This window comes from Ranitomeya variabilis, chromosome 1 (genome assembly GCF_051348905.1).
Source record: "Ranitomeya variabilis isolate aRanVar5 chromosome 1, aRanVar5.hap1, whole genome shotgun sequence".
In the NCBI taxonomy this organism is placed as follows: domain Eukaryota; kingdom Metazoa; phylum Chordata; class Amphibia; order Anura; family Dendrobatidae; genus Ranitomeya; species Ranitomeya variabilis.
The window spans coordinates 97,014,591-97,037,483 of NC_135232.1; the positions used below are offsets into that span (position 1 = coordinate 97,014,591).

The following is a 22,893-nucleotide window of genomic DNA, read 5'->3' on the forward strand; positions in this document are numbered from 1 at the left end:
CACCAATGAATGTTTATAGGGGTGGGGTGGGGGGGTTAATACAGGCCACTGGCCACCAATGAATGTTTATAGGGGTGGGGTGGGGGGGGTTAATACGGGCCACTGGCCACCAATGAAACTTTATAGGGAGGGGGAGGGGGAGGGGCATCGTGGATATAAAAAAAAAGTGTTTTTTTGCACGCAGGAACAGTTCGATGGGAAATACTGCTCCCATCGAGCTGAGCCTGCTGCTACTATAGGGAATAGACATAGGCCGATGGGAGTAGTAGTAGTCTCATCGGCCTATGTCTGACAACACACATACACCACACACACGAACACACACAAAAGACACACATAGACACTTACCACACTAATCATAAAAGGCACATCCAGCGCCATCCGGTCATACCAGTCCATGCTGGCAGCCATCATCCAGGAAGACGGATATTATCTTCCTGGATTATGGGATGCTCCTGGCATGATGGGATGGCTATGTGACTTCCGGTAGGCCGCACTGTGTACCTCCGCAAATCTGCTTGAATTCCGCATTTTTTTTATAGATTTGCGGAATTCAAGCGGTACAATACAAGTCTATGAGCACGGAATCGCCGCGATTCCGCAAATTAATGAACATGCTGCGTATTTTACCGCGAATCTTTTCCGCTGCGGAAAAATACTCAGTATGTGCACATAATTTGCGGTTTCCATTATAATTGATAGGATGCTTAATGTTAGCGTTTTTTTCGCGGTTTTATAGCGTTTTTATAGCGAAAAACCGCGAGAAAACCGCGATAAAAACGCTATGTGTGCACACAGCCTAAAAGCCTTATTTTTCTATATATTAAATAAATTTACAACAAAGATTGTGAAAGGGTTAAAAGACTCTAAAGCCTGAGCGTATGACTAGCTAGTGACTTTTACATAGAAACGCATATGCTTGTTCTTTTGAGCATTTTCTGAACACTTTTTCAGGCGGGTTTCGAGTTGACGCTGCCAGGAAAAAACAAACCTCATGTGCGCATACCCTAGTAGTGCCCATACACATTAACGTTGGTCAAACCCACTGATTTCAAGACAAAATGATGATCAGATGTGTAATGGAGTAGTCTGAACCTTGTTCTTTCCCCAACAGGAGATGTGGGAAAAAAGATGGGGCATATTGGATATTACATGCCTCTCCTTAGTTTTCATTGGAGATGATCTGCCCAGCGTGTACTTGTGTATGCGGGAGTTCTATGTCCTAGTTATAGGGAATCTGTCAGCAGGATGTCACTCCTCAAACTATTTATATGTACATGTAGATTTTTCAAAGAGAAGTCCATCAATACCTTTATGTGGCTGCCGCCTGTCCATTTCATAGTTTGAAGGGATATGCAACTGTATATGGTAGATCTGAAGCCTGTCACTCCAGATCTATTACTCAGCCAGCACCACTTCCTTCTGCCTAATTGACCGCTCCTTTCCCTTTAGTCACTCAGCAAATAGGCTGTGAAGTCAAGCAGGAGAAGGCGGCACTGGGTGGGGAATAGAGCTGGAGTGACCCAGGCTACCATTTTGCAAAGAGCTTGAGACCTCTTCCTATAGTTCACATGTTTTAAAAGAAATTTATCAACAGAAAGTTACCTATCATGAGAATCAGGTATCTTTGTTAATATATATATTTTTTATTTTCTTCAACACTAATTCAAAAAATCTAAAATATTGCTTACTGGTCTGTAGTGACGTGTAGCATGCCTAGAAAACTTTCCCGTAGACGTTAATGAGCATCTGCAGTCTGTTGCTTCCTATGACTATGATGCTGCAGAAAAGACCATAACTCTAAATGCTGCGTCTTCTTCTGCATGATGGCCTCCACAATAACCATGTACAGAAAATAGAATTCAAAAGCAATGATCAGAAAATATAAGCAGCCAAAAGGAATGCTTCACGATCTGATTTTAATTTATTAAAAAATATAGGAAATATATTCAGTTTTAAGACTTATTGCGAACATGTCTGTCACCGTTCCATCATTTTGAATGGCGCTTTCAGAAATCTGAATACTTGGTAGCAAAATGGCCACAACTGGATAAATAGAGCTGAATTTATTCAACAAATGTATTAATTATTGGGACTTTACCCTATGAATTAGAGAGTTTAAGTGCCAAAATAAATGTAGAGTAATTAATTGCTAAAAATTTTAGTGGCCACATTTTGTTGTGGTTTTATTCCTGCTAGGGAATAGAGTATGCGTTTTTGTTTTTTTATTATTCTTTAATATGCCATACAATTCCAGAAAAAGTAGCCTTTTTATGTGCAACTTTTTATGGTCATTATCAAGGAGGAGTGGCATAAACGGTAATGATGACAATAGCTTAAAGAAACGCCCCCAAGGAATCTGAGCACCGCCCCCTTAGTAAAAAAAAAACATGAAAGTTAACCCTACATAAAAAGGCCCAAATCACTGGGACCATATGGTGGAGTTAAAATAAAATAAAAGTGGAGCACGGGAACTCTTTAGAGTTGTCCGGTCAAATCCGATAGGTCAGCCGCCACTCTGTGTGACTGCAGACTTATGAATCCCCCCAGCGCATGCACTGTGTGTGTGCGCTGCAGGGATTCACCAGTTTCAGACCCGGGATCAGAGGGTATGTATGAGTTATACGTACCCATGGGCAGTGGGCATGGCTTCGCTCCATACAGTTGTATTGAACTGAGGCCGCGCCCCATCTAGAGACGCGGCTGGCCAGTGGGCATGTCCTACTAGAGGGCACAGCCTCACGCCATACAAGTGTATGGAGCGAGGCCACGCCCACTGGCTGCGGTATATATGACTGATAAATACCCTCGGACCCCAGGTCAGAAACCGGCGGGTCCCCACAGTGCGTGTTCTGGGGGGATTCATACGTCTGCAGTCACACAGAGTGTGGTGATAACGGATCATTTTGTCCTTGGTTGTATGTCTGATTATGTTCTTTTTATAAACTGTAGTCTGAAGCTCTACGAAAAAGGTGATAATACATTTTGGTAAATGATGTGAACTTGTGTTTATATTCAGTTTATATTTTTCTCTTCCATCTTTTGAATGTGTTACAAAGTTTTCTGGTTATTTGCTCTATGCCATGTCATTTTCTAACCACACACATTTTCAGGACCATGGTCTAACACCAACCTTTCTTGATTAGGGGCCACTGCAGTGTGATTGTCAGTGTCACGGTGGGCTACCTGGTTCAGAGCTTTGGTCCGGTGACCCTGGACTTCTGATGTGGCTGCTGCACCAGGGCCAAATTTTTTTGCTCATCTCTACGTGGCAAAGAAAACTGCAGCTCCGCATCTAACGACATGTTTCTGAATGATGGTATAGTGACGGTGTGTTGGTCTACACAATGCTGCATCTGTTAGAATAACGTATTTACTGACTGTTGTAAAAGTCTTCGTATGCAGAGAAGTAACTTGAGAATATTTAGTTTTGGAAAGAGTAGAAGCCTCATACTTGATAGGCCTCTTGTACGCCGCCATATTTTGCATCCATATACCCACCCCGAGTTGTAAAGAACTGCTGTATGGCGCCATGCAGTAACCTGTGAGCCTCTTCTGTATATCCCAGTGCTGATCTCAAATGGCAGATGAAGTATTAAATTTGGGGTCTCCATGTTGGCAATATTGTGCCATGCTGAGATACGCTATCAGGACACATGAATATAAAGATATTGTCCTATGAAAACATGTCATCACCCATCCACATGATAGATGATATCTTACTGATTGGTGGAGGTCGAACCGCTGGGGTCCACACCAATCAGCAGAACCGGGAATTTTCATTCCTGTTACAAAATGGAGTAACGGGTCAATTGCCCGATCACCGCTCCAATCATTCTCTGTGGAGCTACTGGAAAAACCCAAGTGCAACGCTAGACAGTCTCATTAGGAATGAATGGAGCCGTAGTAGAGCATATGCACTGCTGCGCCATTATGACAGGGATAAAAGTGATCTGCTGAACATTGCGGATCCCCTCCGTTCAATAAGTTATCACCGTTAAGCCCCTTGATCTACTACAGAGCTGTAGGGACACTTTCTGCTGTCTTACAGGCTCTGTGCACTTTAGAAATCTAATTAGTACATAATTATGGTAACTTGCAAATCAACTTTTACACATTGGTCTGCAGAGAAAAATACTTTGTTGTTTTTTTTTTGTTTTGTTTTGTTTTTTTTAACTAAATTCATGTTTTTTTTGTGGGCATAAATACACCAATTTTTGGCAGCTCCTTCACCCATATAAACAAAAATGTCCTGCCAACAGAATTGCAAACTTTATGGGGGGTGATTGATCATAGGAATTATAATTCTTCCTTATCCAAGTTGCTCATTCATGATGATTGCCAAATGTAAAACGAGAGGTGATCACTTCCCATATTTCCGATCCGCGCTCATTGCAGCAGTTTATCTGCCCATATAAAAATACCCTAATTGTAAATTCCCACATGGTGGATCTATTGCAGAATTATCTGCAGTTGTAGATTAGTTTGCTTCATTTCAATGGGGATACACTTGGTTTTCTGCAGATAAACTGGAAATTTGCAAAAAAAAAATTCTGCAAGAAATGTGCTCGGTGTGAATTTATTCTAATTGTATCAATATTGATTTAGTGCACAAAAAAATTGAAACTTAACAGCAACAATGTGCGTGTTATGGATTTTGTTGTGGAAGCCGACCTAGGTGCGACAAGCCATCTGCTCTGTTATCTCACGATGTACTGTATAATGTCCAATATATTGCTTTTCTAATAAGATGCCGTCAGATTAAAATTTCTCCCAACATGTTGTAAATCACTGTGTACTTTAAGGATATGTATCTTTCATTCGCTTTATGCAGATGTTGGAGTCTTCCCCATTTTAACAGAATATGTACTTTGTTCTCTTTCAGAAAGAACTGAGCCTTCCAAGACGGGGAAGCTTGTGAGTAAATGAGCTGCATTTGCTGTAATGTTTCCAGCGCAGACTGACATTGAAGTCATATTGATGTTTTATTCATGGGGCTGATATTGGCTGCCGGGTTACAAAACACACACTGTATGCAAAGTTCAATATTGCAGCTCCTGTTGATTAGTATTTGCCTTACATGTTTTATAGGGGCCAGAATTGGCGCATGGCGGAGATATGATGAGCAGCGCAGCGCGGGCCGCTCTCGTGTTTGCATTGTAATTTGTGCTTTTATTGATTGACTTCTGTCCTCTGAGTCTCCTTCACAATTAGCCGGAAAGATGCAAGAAATTCTGGTTCTTATTTATGGCTGTATGTCACAATATAAAGCCGAGTATTAACTGCAAGATATAGAATCCGATCATTGTATCTCATAGAAATGTAAAATAAGTCTACAGCTCCATAGCGTTGTTCGGTCTATGATCAATGGAGACGTTGTGTTGTCCGGGTAAGGCTAGGACATTTTTATTTATTTTATTGTTCTGAAAATTCGTGGTCGAAAACATTTTCTAGTTGGCAGATTTTTTGAAAGGATGCCCTAATCCATAAACAGCGTGCAACGTTTTAGGGTATGTCCGGTGTTTTATTTAGGTGGATTCCTCCTGGAATAACGAACATACGCAAAGTAATTTCAAAATTACTTGCTGTACATATGTTTTATAACTTCCTTATGTCTTTTAGAACTTGTTTTAGCCTTCTCTAAAGACAGAGACCCGGATTCCAGCGATGTATCACTTTCTGAGCTGCTTAGTGTGTTTTTATGAAATCCGTGTTTTATCAGTAGGTGATTATCACAGAAGGACAAGTAAACTGCCATATAGTCCTCCATATTCATGAAGCCCACCACTGATGTGCATTGTGCGCAGAAAGCTGCCAAAGGGCAGTCGGTGTGTGAGGCGATATACAGAGCTCGGCATTCAGAGAACTGCTAGATGAGCAGCAGCTAAAACAGTCATTTTATCAAAATGACATAAAGCAGCGCAGTAAGTGACACATTACTGGAATCAGGGATTCTGCCCCTATATTATACTGTTCTCAGATGGGATAGCAAAAGCCTTGTGATACATCCCCTTTGAGATGGGGAGGGGGGAGCAGCTGGAGAAAGATAGGGGCAGAGGATCACACAGACTTCTGTTGTTTGGTGTAAATGACTTCTCACCTTAATACTGGATTTACAGCTACACTTCTCAGTATTGCTGTTCTTTTGCTGCTACAGAGAGATAGGGGGATCAGGGTCTCCTCTTTTCTTTTTGTGCTATGCTTGGGAGACATGATAGCTGACGGTCTCTACTCATTAGCTTTGGGACATTTGAAACCGAGAGACTGCAAAAGAGAAAAGTGCAGGATACAAGTGTTATAATGACCTAAATTAGTGTTATTGCACCTGTACATAGCCATGACTACTTATTCTGAAAAGTCATTAAAACGTTTACTCATGTTTTAGTTAAATCATGGCAAAGCAGTAATAGGGTTACACTTTACGTTGCAGCTCTTTGCTTCCAGGGTCAAAGGCCGGATGTGTTGGCAAATAGCCGGTGACTGCCTCATTGTGCAGCTCCGGGTGTCCGATGCCTTTACATTGTCTGGTTCATAAAAAGGCTTAAGTAGCACCAGCTACGATGGGTCCTTGTGCTGTCCACAGCATACATGGACTTATTATACACTTGTCTAAACGAGCCCTAAAATTGAGGAGGATTGCACTTTTTATATAACAAACCTGCGATACTATAAACCATTCTTACTTTATTATTGTTATTCTGATATAGCTGATAACATGCGTAATAAGCAGTTTACAAATACTGCGTCTAGGTTGCATTCTACTGGTGGTGGATAAATAGGTTTGTGGTGATTTTATTATCCGTACTTTTATATATTGAGAAATACGACGACTGTCATTCTCCAGTCACATTGTGGAGATGATTTTATGACTGGCGTCTGCTGGTGTGAGTAGGATATGGCCTGCTGTGCTGTCATAGTAAGAGATACGAGCGGCGTCTGGATGATACCGATGACAAATAGTAGCCTCAATAATATTTGTTCATGACTGTGATAAGCCAAAAGATTGATAACATAATTTTTCTTTTCATAGCTGACAAAAGATGATTTATTCCCCTACTAAAGCCATTGTTTCATTTCTAAATAGTTATGACATAAAGATCTCATAAAGTGCTAGTTTTACAGCAATATATTGGAATAAATACTATTATAGGATTATGAATTCATCCTTGTATCCTGAGTTTAAAGCGACTATTAAGCCTCCCTTACTGCAAATTATTTGTCTCTGTGTATATCTCTTATCGGATGGTTTTCTTTTACCACTGCTGGTTCAGTTGTTTTCTAATCCTTCTATCCTCCTGTAATAGAAGTCCCCTCCCATGAACTGACTTTCTTCCTCCCATAACAGTGTTTACACACCGTAACCAATCTGAAGAAGCAGAACTGCTCCGGGGAGGGAGATAGCAGCAGATTTAACCAATGATGAGACGGGGTGTGCTTCAGACTACCGCAGACAGCATTTTACAAGTTTCCAGCCTCCAACTATGACCACTCACCCTCAGAGTTAAATTTTATAATAGGACTATTTTGTATTCCATATGATGGAATCTTTTTTCTAAGTTTAGTTTAAAGGGAATCTGTCAGCAGGTGTTTGCTATGTAATCTGAAGACAGCAGGAGATAGAGGCTGAGACACAGAATTCAGGGATGTGTCACTTGTCAAAGTGCGTGCTGTTGTTTATGAACTGTGAAGGATTTATCACTAAGAGATTAACATGTAGCATGGCAACGCCCCCTCCTGTGATAAGCAGCTCACTGTCTATAGACTTTGTACACACTCTGGTGGGGGCGGGGTTAGCATTCACAGCTCTGCTTAGTTCTAAATCTAAAAGCTCTGATTGTGTCAGAACAGCTGGACCCAGTAATTTAAGTGATACATCGTTGGATTCAGCTTCTCTTTTCCTATATCATGATGCTCTCAGATGATGTAGCAAAAACCTGCTGACAGATTCCCTCTAAATGTTATAAAATAATCAGTGAAGCTAGATCCCCAGTTAATAAGCTGCATTCTATTTTTTTTTCTTCTTGATAACTCCTCATCCAGAAGTCCGTTTTTTTTTAGTGTGCCGTATCAGATTTTCATCAATTCTTGGTCTATGTATCCGTTTTTACCATTAGTGTTTGATCAGTTTTTACTGTATGCTACAAAAACTGACGGTTTCTCAAGCTTCTTCCAAGTTGAAAAGCCACATAGATTATGTAGAGGATCCAAGTATGAGCCAGCACTCGTTAATAAAAAATTAAATGCTTTTATAGATCATATTAAAAACATAAGAGGCTGAGAAAAACAGCATGTAAAATAGATGTAATGTCATGAAAATAACGCTGACTTTTCCCACCCTTTAAGGCTACTTTCACACTAGCGTTGTGCATTGCACGTCGTTTTGTAGAAAAAACGCATCTTGCAAAAGTGCTTGCAGGATGCGTTTTTCTCCATAGACTTGCATTAGCGACGCAGTGCGACGCATTGCCACACGTCGCAACCGTCATGCGACGGTTGCGTCGTGTTGCGTCGGTCCGTCCCCACCAAAAAACGTTGCTTGTAACGTTTTTTGGTGCGTCGAGACCGTCTTTTCCGACCACGCATGTGTGGCCGGAACTCCGCCCCCGCCTCCCTGCACCTCACAATGGGGCAGCGGATGCGTTGAAATACAGCATCCGCGGCCCCCGTTGTGCGGCGCTTTCACTGCTTGCGTCGGTACGTCGCAACGATGCAATTCGTTGTGCGTCATACGACGCTAGTGTGAAAGTAGCCTAAATTGTTCGAAGAGTGCTAATGCTGTGCACCAGACAGGTGAGCGGATTGTCCTTCTCTTTCGCCATAGACTACATAAAGTATGTGTTCTCTCAGTGAAAACATACAGTGGGGCCCCAGGCAAAAAGTTTAAAATGAGGCCCCAAATACTAAAATATTGCACATCACACAGAAACATTTTGGTTGTAGCTACATGCGCTGATTTCAGACCACTAAACGAGTGTGATCAACAATATTGAAGTCATTCGCCACTTGTTTCCCAGCCTCTTTACACCGGATGAGGAATAATGACGGGGACAGAATAATCACTAGTAGATCAATCTGTCCCTATACAGTATCATCTTACCAGCATATCTGCAGTTTTCACTGGGCGATGTGCTGATGAGAACAATGATTTTTGTTCCGGCAAAACCAATCCAATTACATGATGAATCTGCAGTATTTTGCACTCCCTCTAGTCCTCCATATAGTATAATAGACTCCCCATAGTCCTCCATATAGTATAATAGACTCGCCATAGTCCTCCATATAGTATAATACACTCACCATAGTCCTCCATATAGTATAATAAATTCCCCATAGTCCTCCATAGAGTATAATACACTTCCCATATTCCTCCATAGAGTATAATACACTTCCCATAGTCCTCCATAGAGTATAATACACTCCCCATAGTCCTCCATAAAGTATAATACACTCCCCATAGTCCTCCATAGAGTATAATACACTTCCCATAGTCCTCCATAGAGTATAATACACTCCCCATAGTCCTCCATAGAGTAACATAGTAACATAGTTAGTAAGGCCGAAAAAAGACATTTGTCCATCCAGTTCAGCCTATATTCCATCATAATAAATCCCCAGATCTACGTCCTTCTACAGAACCTAATAATTGTATGATACAATATTGTTCTGCTCCAGGAAGACATCCAGGCCTCTCTTGAACCCCTCGACTGAGTTCGCCATCACCACCTCCTCAGGCAAGCAATTCCAGATTCTCACTGCCCTAACAGTAAAGAATCCTCTTCTATGTTGGTGGAAAAACCTTCTCTCCTCCAGACGCAAAGAATGCCCCCTTGTGCCCGTCACCTTCCTTGGTATAAACAGATCCTCAGTGAGATATTTGTATTGTCCCCTTATATACTTATACATGGTTATTAGATCGCCCCTCAGTCGTCTTTTTTCTAGACTAAATAATCCTAATTTCGCTAATCTATCTGGGTATTGTAGTTCTCCCATCCCCTTTATTAACTTTGTTGCCCTCCTTTGTACTCTCTCTAGTTCCATTATATCCTTCCTGAGCACCGGTGCCCAAAACTGGACACAGTACTCCATGTGCGGTCTAACTAGGGATTTGTACAGAGGCAGTATAATGCTCTCATCATGTGTATCCAGACCTCTTTTAATGCACCCCATGATCCTGTTTGCCTTGGCAGCTGCTGCCTGGCACTGGCTGCTCCAGGTAAGTTTATCATTAACTAGGATCCCCAAGTCCTTCTCCCTGTCAGATTTACCCAGTGGTTTCCCGTTCAGTGTGTAATGGTGATATTGATTCCTTCTTCCCTCTTCTTCTTCTTCCCGTATAATGCAGTCCTCATATAGTATAACACAACCCCCACATAGAATATAATGCAGTCGCCCATAGAATATAATTCAGTCCTACAGTATTATGACCACCACGTACTCACTCGCTCACTGATACTTTCCATATTCGTGGTCGTGGAGAGCAGTGAATATTCATTTCCTTTAATAGCGGGCACATGTGATTGCCCAGCAACAGGAAGCCTGCAGCTGCCGCTACTGTGCCCGCTATTAAAGTGAAATGAATATTCACTGCTCTCCACTTCTATAGTCCCACCCATCTCTCGGCGCCGGATTCAGTGCATAGTAGTGGGAGGGACTATTGGCGTGGGGAGCAGTGAATATGAATTTCTCTTTAACAGCGGGCACAGGCTTTAGCCACAGCTGCCGACTTTTGCCTCCTGTCACCCACTGCTCCACTGCTGCTGTTTCACTGGCACCGGGCAGGCTATGGGGCCTGACTCACGGGCCCCATAGCAGCTGCATGGTGTGCCGCTGTTAGCGACAAACCACTGGCTGGGGGCAGGGGCGGACACTGACAGCTTAGGGCCCCTGTTTAAGAAATGTGTCTGGGCCCCCCTCCCTGCCCGGTACGCTGCTTATGATGATTGCAATCTGGCAATGGGACCCTGGAGCCTCGGGTCCGAGAAACAAGTCAGACTGCCCTCATTTTTACTGCCCTACAAGCAGGGGCGTACATAGCAATCACAGGGCCCCCACAGCTCTAAAAAATATATATATTTTATATACCATATGTCTGGTATCTGCTCTACATATACCGTACATACATACACACATATACCGTATATATATATATATATATATATATATATATATATACATACATACACTGTACATACACAGGTACACATACTGTACATACATACACACATACCTTACATACACACAGATGCAGATACAAATACAGTATATGCAAACACATACATATACCATCATACATACACATACCGTATATACGCATGCATATACCGTACAGTCACACATACCGTGCCTACATATATCGTACATACACACAGATATACATATACCATACATACAAATACATATACCTTACATGCATACACACACCGTACATACACACAAATACACATACATATACCATACATACACATACATATACCGTACATGCATACACATACCGTACATACATACAGATGCACATGCACGTACCGTACATACACACATAGTTATATACACATATAATATACACATACCGTACACACCTATACATACACATATACTGTATGTACATGCACATAAACACATATACCATATATACATGCAAATTTATTGCACATACACAGATACACACATATACTGTACAGGCATACACACACAGCCATACAAATATACCATACATACACACATATACCATACATACATACATACATACACAGATACATACACAGATACACACAGACAGAAGCATACACATAGATGCACACATACTGTACATACACAGATGCACACATACATACTGTATATACACACATACTAATCTGTGATATCAGGTGATCAGATGAGGTCACACAGTTCAGCTGGAGAAGGCTGCAGAAACAACTGTGGGGGATGGGGCACAGAGCAGACAGCACTGATATCAGCCCCCTGATGCTGCCATGCTGTCCCGTGCAGTGAGCTCGTCCCCATCTCTTCACATTGAGGAGATGCTGCAGCCTGCTCCTAATAGAACAGTGGAGGAAGCAGAAGACATAATGTAAGTCCTGCTCGTCCTCCATTGCTGTCCCCTGTGTGCTGTGCGGCCGGGGCTCCTGACTGTAGGTGAGTACTCACCATTGGGACGCGCCATGCAGGAGGACAGACGGCAGCCAGTGAGCGCTCTCCTCAGTCTGGTGGGGAAAGCGTTCATTGGCTAGCGTGTCTCCCTGCATGACACGCCCCCTCTTTGAACTCCTGCACTTTGCGCCCCACTTTCTCTCCGGTACTGGGTGTTCCATGATTACAGGAGGGAGTGAAAGGGGCCTCATCCTGCATGATGCCGGGCCTGCCTGGAGGGGCCACCCTCCATCTCTGGGCCCCAGAGCAGTATGTCCAACCCTGTCTGGGGGCCCCTAGGGCAGCAGGGGCCCTAGGCAGCTGCCTAGTCTGCCTGCCCTAACACTGGCCCTGTACGTACGTGACACACGTGACGCACGTCTCAGTGAGGCTTTAAATTCATGAACAGACATCTTGCTAACCTTGAACTTCGTCTGATATCAACTTCATTATATCAGATAACATGTACTCTAATTTTTGGCTAATTATTTTTTCTTATGAAATTAGCTGCTAATTGTTAATGAATAATGTCACTCAATAAACTCTCAAGGGTTAAGATGTGTAAAATCAAGGTAGATGTAAATGAAGTGGTTTACAGCAAATATATTCAAGTTCCTTTTGTAGCCTTATAATTAATTTCCAGTAATTTGATAATTTGTTCTGACATTGAAGTGTGTATAGGTGTGTATATGTTACTAAAAAATGAAAGCATCACGTCAGTCACATCGAATCACGATGAACATGTAATTTGTTGAAAATAAAATGACATATCAAAGGCCACTGGAGAGACTAAAATCATTAACCAATTGAGGATTGGATTCCAAATCACCCTAGAGTTGAAATTAAGGTTGTTTTTTTTTTTTTTTTTTATCACTTATTCAGTAATGTGTATGGTCCCCACTTACCTGTATTCGCTCCCAACAACATCTGGGGATCTTCTCCCAGACCTGAATGAAGGCTTCAGTGAGCTCCTGGATGGGTGTTGGTGCTACTTGGCGTTGTTGGATGCACTGATACATAAAATTCTAGAGGTTCTCAATGGTTCCTCACCTACTCCAGGCCAGAATCCAGTAAGAGGCATCAATACCTTCATCATCCATAAATTGCCTACACACTCTGGCCAAATGAGGCCGGATATTGTCCTGCACCAGTAGCCTCGGCCCACTGCATCAGTATATGTTTTGTCATTGACTCTGAGGATTTCATTCCAGTACCTAATAACAATTGGGATACTGCTGGCTATCAGAAGAAGTTTTGTGCATCCCCTCAAGGAGGATGTGCCTCTCTAAACTATATCTGACCCACCGCCTTACTGGTCATGATGGATGATGTTACTGGCAGCATAATGCCAATGTGTCTAGGATCTTTCCCATTAGTCAAATGTGTTCAGTGTGAACCTGTTCTTATCAGTGCAGAGAATAGGGTGCCATTGGTAGACATGACATTTTTTGGTATTTGCTCACAAATGTAATTCGAGCTACATTGTGCTGGACTGTCCCAGTACAGGATGTGAAGCCCTAAAGCCACCATCATGGAGTCATGTTTTAGGATTCTAACAGTGTCACATCTATAACTCCTTGCACAAAGAACCAGGAGGGTCGAAACACAAAAATAATGGTTTGTTAAATATTTATTCTAATATATCATTGTGATATCTTCATATGACACATCATGTATTTCAATAAATTACTTCATCTTTGCATAATTTAGAGAGTGTTCACTTAACTTTTCTACTTGAGGTAAGGGTATCTACCCTAGGCTACACCTCTCCTCTTCCAAAACGAGTGCTCTCCACAATGTATTTGACTCTGCTTGATGTTTTTTGATTTGGGACCCCTTAGTGCCAGGTGGCCTACTACCTTCAAATTGTGAATTCTAAATTGTAGGGTATGTGCTTACTTAATTCTCTTATTGCTTTAGACATATGTAACAAGTAATACCTATAAGAGTATGTCTTTTGGTTGAGATTTTGGAGTGGAAACTGAGTAGAAACTCTGTTTTTGAGGAGTTTTGCATTTCTTAGAAGGATTTGGATAGTTTGCGCTTAGTTTATGCTACAAATATTCCTTGAAAAACTCTGTGCTCGTACAGCAACCTAATATGGGCTAGATTAGAGGTTGGGGGAAATGATTCATTGAGAGTTTAATCTTGCATGAAACTCCACCAGTTTTGCCCATCTACTCCCATACGTAATGCTGCTCTTGCCTCCTGGAGGAGCGATGTCTTTAGTTCTGTGTTGTTCTGTTTTGTCTGGTGCAGGAAAATGAAGATTTGAAGATAAATCAGAGATACAAGGTTCAAGCAAGGAAGCATTTTCTAAAAATTTCTTAATACAGATATCTAGATAAAATGTATGGTATTAGATATTTGATGTGTGAAGAGAAAATCCTAAATGAGTAATAAAATGGTTCTTATATTTTATATTTCACTGCAAAGCCACGTATTTGTGTCTCAGCATGAGCTTAAGACAGCAGGTGTTCTATAGTGTGTCCGTCTATTGTATCGTACCCATAAAGCCAGCAAAATTGCACAAAAGGACAAGCAGATCGTACGAACAATATTTTAGTTTTCATGGTTTTTACAGGATTTGTAACCTTAAAATTGGATGCCCGATGCCAATATTGAGTTACAATATCCTCATAAACCAAATGATAGAAAGTTAATGATATTTAGAGAGGTAGTTGTCCCATGTTAATGTAGACAGTGAAAATGTTATGGTATGTGTATAATACGGGTGCAATCGTTTATGGAGGACGTCTCACATTCAGCATTCTGATTGTTAGCATTCACTTTGTGCATCGGTTTTAATTTGCATTCTATCAAATTAAAGCCTCATTTGCTCCTTTCATATTTTGTTTTTTGCCCACATTCTGTAGTCTCGTCACGGGCCCTAGAGATGAGCGAATTTGATCAGGTCCCTCCTTATTCAGCAAGCTATAGCGCTTACCAAATACCGTATAAGCCGACCCGAGTACAAGCCAAGACCCCTAATTTTGCCACAAAAACAGGGAAAACTTAATGACTTGAGTATAAGCCTAGGGTGGGAAATGCAGCAGCTACTGGTAAATGTCAAAAGTAAAAATAGATACCAATAAAAGTAAAATTAATCAGTAGGTTGTGTTTTTGAATATCCATATTGAATCAGGAGCCCCATATAATGCTCTATACAGTTCATAATGGGCCCCATAAGATGCTCCATACAAAATACGCCCCATATAATGCTCCATAAAGTTCATGATGAGCCCATAAGATGCTCCATATTAAAACATGCCCCATATAATGCTGCACAAATGTTGATTATGACCCCATAAGATGCTCCATAGAGACATTTGCCCCATATAATGCTGCACAAATGCCGATTATGGCCCGATAAGATGATGCATAGACACATTTGCACCATATAATGCTGCACAAATGCTGATTATGGCCCCATAAGATGCTCCATAGAGATATTTGCCCCCATATAATGCTGCACAAATGCTGATTATGGCCCCATAAGATGCTCCATAGAGATATTTGCCCCCATATAATGTTGCACATGGCCCCATAAGATGCTCCATAGAGATATTTGCCCCATATAATGCTGCACATGACCCCATAAGATGCTCCATAGAAATATTTGCCCCATATAATGCTGCACATGGCCCCATAAGATGCTCCATAGAATTATTTGCCCCCATATAATGCTGCACATGGCCCCATAAGATGCTCCTTAGAGATGCAGTTGTGGCCAAAAGTATTGACACCCCTGCAATTCTGTCAGATAATACTCAGTTTCTTCCTGAAAATGATTGCAAACACAAATTCTTTGGTATTATTATCTTCATTTAATTTGTCTTAAATGAAAAACACAAAAATAATTGTCCTAAAGCCAAATTGGATATAATTCCACACCAAACATAAAAAAGGAGTTGGACAAAAGTATTGGCACTGTTCGAAAAATCATGTGATGCTTCTCTAATTTGTGTAATTAACAGCACCTGTAACTTACCTGTGGCACCTAACAGGTGTTGGCAATAACTAAATCACACTTGCAGCCAGTTGACATGGATTAAAGTTGACTCATCCTCTGTCCTGTGACCACATTGAGCATGGAGAAAAGAAAGAAGACCAAAGAACTGTCTGAGGACTTGAGAAACCAAATTGTGAGGAAGCATGAGCCATCTCAAGGCTACAAGTCCATCTCCAAAGACCTGAATGTTCCTGTGTCTACCGTGCGCAGTGTCATCAAAAGTTTAAAGCCCATGGCACTGTGGCTAACCTCCCTAGATGTGGACGGAAAAGAAAAATTGACAAGAGATTTCAACGCAAGATTGTGCAGATGTTGGATAAAGAACCTCGACTAACATCCAAACAAGTTCAAGCTGCCCTGCAGTTCGAGGGTACAACAGTGTCAACCCGTACTATCCGTTGGCGTCTGAATGAAAAGGGACTGTATGGTAGGAGACCCAGGAAGACCCCACTTCTTACCCCAAGACATAAAAAAGCCAGGCTGGAGTTTGCCAAAACTTACCTGAAAAAGCCTAAAACATTTTGGAAGAATGTTCTCTGGTCAGATGAGACAAAAGTAGAGCTTTTTGGGCAAAGGCATCAACATAGAGTTTACAGGAGAAAAAAAGAGGCATTCAAAGAAAAGAACACGGTCCCTACAGTCAAACATGGCGGAGGTTCCCTGATGTTTTGGTGTTGCTTTACTGCCTCTGGCACTGGACTGCTTGACCGTGTGCATGGCATTATGAAGTCTGAAGACTACCAAAAAATTTTGCAGCATAATATAGGGCCCAGTGTGAGAAAGCTGGGTCTCCCTCAGAGGTCATGGGTCTTCCAGCAGGACAATGACCCAAAACACACTTCAAAAAGCACTAGAAAATGGTTTGAGAGAAAGCACTGGAGACTTCTAAGGTGGCCAGCAATGAGTCCAGACCTGAATCCCATAGAACACCTGTGGAGAGATCTAAAAATGGCAGTTTGGAGAAGGCACCCTTCAAATATCAGCGACCTGGAGCAGTTTGCCAAAGAAGAATGGTCTAAAATTCCAGCAGAGCATTGTAAGAAACTCATTGATGGTTACCGGAAGCGGTTGGTCGCAGTTATTTTGGCTAAAGGTTGTGCAACCAAGTATTAGGCTGAGGGTGCCAATACTTTTGTCTGGCCCATTTTTGGAGTTTTATGTGAAATGATCAATGTTTTGCTTTTTGCTTCATTCTCTTTTGTGTTTTTTTCATTTAAGACAAATTAAATGAAGATAATAATACCAAAGAATTTGCGATTGCAATCATTTTCAGGAAGAAACTGAGTATTATCTGACAGAATTGCAGGGGTGTCAATACTTTTGGCCACAACTGTATTTAACCCATATAACGCTGCACATGGCCCCATAAGATGCTCCATAGAGACATTTGCCCCATATGATGTTGCTTATATTTAAAAAAAAAATTAAAAAAAAATCACATACTCACCTCTCGTCGCTCAGGCCCCCGGCACTTGCTATATTCACCTGTCCTCCGTTCCACAGCGGCGCCGACGGAACGAGGAACAGGTGAATATAGCGCACTGCCCCCGCCATACTCACCTGCTCCCGCCGCGGTCCCTGGATATCCATGGTTCTCCGGGCGCCGACTGCTTCTTCCTGTATTGAGCGGTCACATGGTACCGCTCATTACAGTATTGAATATGCGGCTCCAACCCTATGGGAGTGGAGTGGGGTCCATATTGATTACTGTAATGAGTTGTACCATGTGACCGCTCAATACAGGAAGAAGCTGTCAGCGCCCGGAGAACGAGGGACGTCCAGGGACCGCGGCGGGAGCAGGTGAGTATTATTAGACAGCTCCCCCTCCCCTCCCGACCTCTGGGAATGACTCAAGTATAAGCCGAGAGGGGCAATTTCAGCCTAAAAAATGGGCTGAAATTCTCGGCTTATACTCGAGTATATACGGTAAGCTGCAGAGGGAACCCGGATACATGGAGTGCGCCGGCTGATCAGCTGTCCGGTGCCGCAGCTGAATGTGTCACGGTAGTGTGACAGTTATGACACTTGCATGGAGAGCCTGCTCCATGCATGTGCTGTGACTGTCACACAGCCGTGACACATGCAGCTGCTGCGGCAGTCAGCTGATTATCTGGAGCGCTCCAGGAAACTAGGTTCCCTCTGCAGCTTATTTGGTACTATAGATTGCCGAACAAGGAGGGACCCGATCAAATTTGCTCATCTCTAGACAGGGCCTGCATCCGAACCCCCCACAAAATGGTATTCGGTAGTCAACATGTGCTCTATTGTGCATCATTTTCGGACTTATACGCCTACTCTAGCCGGACACTTAGATACAGTCTGCTACATCTGAGTGTCTGCCTCCAGTAGACGTATAAGCCTGAAAATGATGCACGGCAGAACGCACGGTCACTGTCGTCACCATTATAGTCTATGGCCCCATTGGCGTATACGCCCTAATCCCCCAATGTGAGACACTGAATGGATGCCTAAATGAAATGTGAAAGCACCCTAAAGCCTCTTTCACACTTCCATTTTTCACAATCCGTCACAATCCGTCAAAATGTTGAAAAGACGGATCCTGTGCAGATTGGGAAAAACGGGTGCACTGGGTCCGTTTTTTTGACGGATCCGTCGAGGCTAGGTGCACACTTTGTGTATGCATCTTCGCCGCATTTTTCCGCTGCGAAAACGCATACACAACACAACCCAGGTTAAAAATAATAAAAAAAATAAATAAAAAATCGTGATAATCTTACCTTCCGGCGTCCCCCGCGGCCTTCCTGATGCTCGCGATGCTGCCGGTAGTTCCCGTTCCCAGGAATGCCTTTCGAGCAATGACCTGTGATGATGACGTAGTGGTCTCGCTCAATCCGGTGAACTTTGAAAAAAACGGATCCGTCTCAAATTGTGAAAAACTGATGCGACGGATCAGGTTTTTAGCCGGATCCGACTAGCTCATCTGGCTAATTGGATTCTGGGGAGGAGGGGGGGGGGGAGAGAGAGAACCCCCAGAATGGAAAATGCATGCTTAGTTTAAAAAAACGGAATCCGTCGCCGGATTCCATCATCCGGCGCCATAGGGTTCCATTATAGCAAACGACGGTTGGCGACAGATTCGTCACTGTCCTTTTATTCGAAGGACACAAAACACGTTCCTATGTCCGTTTTCTCCGGCCGCAGGAAAAGAAGTTTTTGACCGTCAAAAAACGGATGAAACGTGAGGCCATCTGTCGCTAATACAAGTCTATAAGAAAAAAACAAATCCGGCGGCAACTTTTGCCGGATCCGGGTTTTTTTTTTTCAATACTCGACAGATTGGGAAAGGGGCCTTCTTGGTGTCTATCAAGTCCACCTCATGTGCCTCACGTGACCGCAACGTTTAGTTAACACCCCAAGTACCTAACAAGGCAGTTAATTTATTAAGGAGAACTGATCCATGTGCAAAGTATAATGAAAAGGACACAAGTCTGAATACTTTTCAAAGCTGCCATTATTTACTTATAGTAAGCATTCCAACAAGAGTATAAAGCCAAGAAAAGATCCTTCATCTCTCCATGAAAGGCTGGTATCTCCAGCTGATGCTCCATGAATTTGCTTAATCGTTTCTTAGGACTTACGGGTGATACCAGTTCTGGAGGATTTTGTGTGCAGTAAGTATTTGCCTAGTAAATATCTGTGGTCTTTTTTTTTTTTCTTGTAGTAAACATGACAACAAAATTGTACAAGTAAATAAATAATGGCAACTTTGAAAATTATTCAGACTTGTGTCCTTTTCATCATACCTTGCACGTGTTTTAGCATAATAGAGAAGGATTCTTTTGTTCTCTGGGGAGAGTAGCTGCCACAAGAGGTTTCTGGCAGCAGCTTTTTTCCCTCTTCGTCTAGATGACTCATAAATTATTAGCGGAGCTGTGTGATAATGTGTATGAGGGAACCTGTAGAGATGGCTGTCAGATGAACGAGCTCTCAGGCGACAGCTATCGAGGGTGTTGACCACCTTTACATTCTTCTCCTTGTTTATTTCTCTTAGTTAGTTTTATATTTTTAGAGTTTAAATTGACCTTTTGTTAAAAATCCTCTCCTTTCTTAAGAATGAGATTTTCATTTGCATACTTTACAATTCAATGCCTAGGTCTTGGTTGCAATCTCAGCAGTGGGCAATCTTCTACAAAAGGATCGTGCACTGATTCTATAGTTTGGTGCTTGTTGCATAGATTACGGGGCACCTCTGTAGTCCGCCCACGCCCCACGTCACTGCCAGTCTCCCACTGCCTCCTGTTTCTACTGCAGGGCAGCTCTGTGTGAGCTGATAGAACTGATCTGTCTCTGCTGTAAGGAAGGGACATCCCAAGTATAGATTGCTCTCAGTGGGAAAAACAAGATAATAATCTTATGATACCTTTTAATGGCTACTAAAAATAAAAGAAATGATACTACAAAGCAAGCTTTTGAGACTTCTTAAGTCTTTTCATCAGGCATGGTACAACAAAGTATCTGAAGAAATACAAATTTTTATATACTATCAATCTTTTTTTTAACTGACTAACATGGTTCCAAACCTTTTTTTTCTTTTATCCCAAGTATATTCATAGCAAGTGACTATACATGTAGAGGTCTCTTGTATCTGCAGTGTCAGAGCTGACATGAGGATGGCATTCATGGCTGGTGCATATGACAGTGCCTCTGCTCCTCCATACTACATTCCACCACCTCAGGCAGGTCAGGGAGTGTTAGCATTGCTGTCAACATGGCAGTGCTCCCTCTGTGGTGCAGTCTGGTCGGGGAGTGTTAGCAGCGCTGTCAGGACGGCAGTGCTACCTCTCCAGTGCAGGCAGGTCGGGAGTAATAGCAGCGCTGTCAGGATTGCAGTGCTCCCTCTCCAGTGCAGGCAGGTCGGGGAGTGTTAGCAGTGCTATCAGAACAGCAGTACTCCCTCTCCAGTGCAGGCAGGTTGGGAGTAATAGCAGCGCTGTCAGGATTGCAGTGCTCCCTCTCCAGTGCAGGCAGGTCGGGGAGTGTTAGCAGCGCTGTCACCACGGCAGTGCTCCCTCTCCAGTTCTCAGTCAGCTTTTACCTCCATCTGATGTTTGGCTGCAGGCTCCCACAGGAGGAGCTGCACAGGAAACTGCTCCTAAATCATTGCAGTGATCACTGATGCAAAGTGCACAGTAAGCAGGGGACAAGATTTGTTACATTCAGGACCAGAGGACAGTTGGGTATTAGCTAGTATAGGCATTGTACAATACAGTGTACACAATACAGTGTTGGTAGAAGGTATGACATATGAAAGACTTGGCCTAGGATCACACTTGTTTTTGAGCCACAATAAGGAAGCAGCAATGCAAGTTTGATTCGATCCATGTGACACAAATCGCGACAGACGAACCCCATTAACTATAGGGTGTTAGGGTGACTGTCATTTTAATGCTATAAATAGAACAACATTGATATAACGGACATGATTATAATTAATGGGGTTCGTCTGGCACTTTGTGTCAATGATGGGACAAATAAAACCATTTCATTGAACAAAGAAACTGAATTCCAAATGGCAGTATGAACCTAGACTTAGGCTACTTTCACACTAGCGTTAACTGCAATACGTCGCAATGCGTCGTTTTGCCGAAAAAACGCATCCTGCAAAAGTGCTTGCAGGATGCGTTTTTTCTGCATTGACTAACATTAGCGATGCATTTGCGACGCATTGACACACGTCGCAACCGTCGTGCGACGGTTGCGCCGTGTTGTGGGGGACCGTCGGGAGCAAAAAACGTTACATGTAACGTTTTTTGCTCCCGACGGTCCGCTTTTTCCGACCGCGCATGCGCGGCCGGAACTCCGCCCCCACCTCCCCGCACCTCACAATGGGGCAGCGGATGCGCTGGAAAAATGCATCCGCTGCCCCCGTTGTGCGGCGCAGAGAACGCTAGCGTCGGTAACCTCGGCCCGACGCACTGCGACGGGCCGAGCCCGACGCTAGTGTCAAAGTAGCCTTAGATACAATAGAAAATACTACCGCACATAAGCTTGGATACTGCAGCTAGATGCGGCTTTCTGGCACATATGAGAAAGGTGATGAGGTGACATACAACTCCTTCTAAGGGCTCGTGTATATCACCGTATTTTTGGTCTGAGTGTGATCCAGCAAAAAGTTAGGGCCAAAGTTATTCTATGAGGCTGAGTATATATATCCGATTTCTTTCTCAGACCAAATCGCGTCATGCCCAAATTTGATCTGATATTCAGATGGCCATGCGCGATGTAAGTCAGAGTCCTTGGAAGCATCTGACTGTACTCGGATGACATATGAGTGCGATTTCTGCACACTGACAGAATGGAGAAGATGGAGACGATCTTCTCCTCATCCCAGAGAATCGGCGAAATGCGAGTGCATTGAGCGAGGCTCCACATGTCTAGTCGTAATGTAGCCAGAAGTATACATATCACATACTTGTGGCCATATGGCTTTCCCCCTCCCTGTAATGAAGTGTCACCTGTGACCATCATTTTGGGGGCTGGGCTAGTCCTTGCACACTGTGCCATGTGCACAATGACAGCGCGCCTCTGTTGCCGGCTCAGGTCAGTGGTAATGATCCGGCAACAGAGTGGTGTTAGAATACCTGATGTGCAGGGACCAGCACTGCCCCCAAGTGATGTCACTGGCCTCTGCGGCAGTGACTGATGACGCTTTGAGTATCCCAGAATGCACTTTGATTCTCAAACGAAGCATCATCAAAAAGGAAGTATAAAAAAAAAAAGAAAGAAAAGCAATT

General features: G+C 42.8%; 1 protein-coding gene across 4 annotated transcripts in view; it reads left to right on the forward strand.

The window, feature by feature from the left end:
* The window catches only part of MAST4 (microtubule associated serine/threonine kinase family member 4), a 611,899-nt gene that overhangs the window by 335,879 nt on the left and 253,127 nt on the right, over positions 1–22,893 (forward strand). For all 4 annotated transcript variants that reach the window (XM_077286460.1, XM_077286468.1, XM_077286501.1 and 1 more), the window contains one exon: positions 4,886–4,917. In XM_077286460.1, coding sequence (XP_077142575.1) covers positions 4,886–4,917 — 32 coding nt within the window. The remainder of the gene's footprint in view (positions 1–4,885; positions 4,918–22,893) is intronic.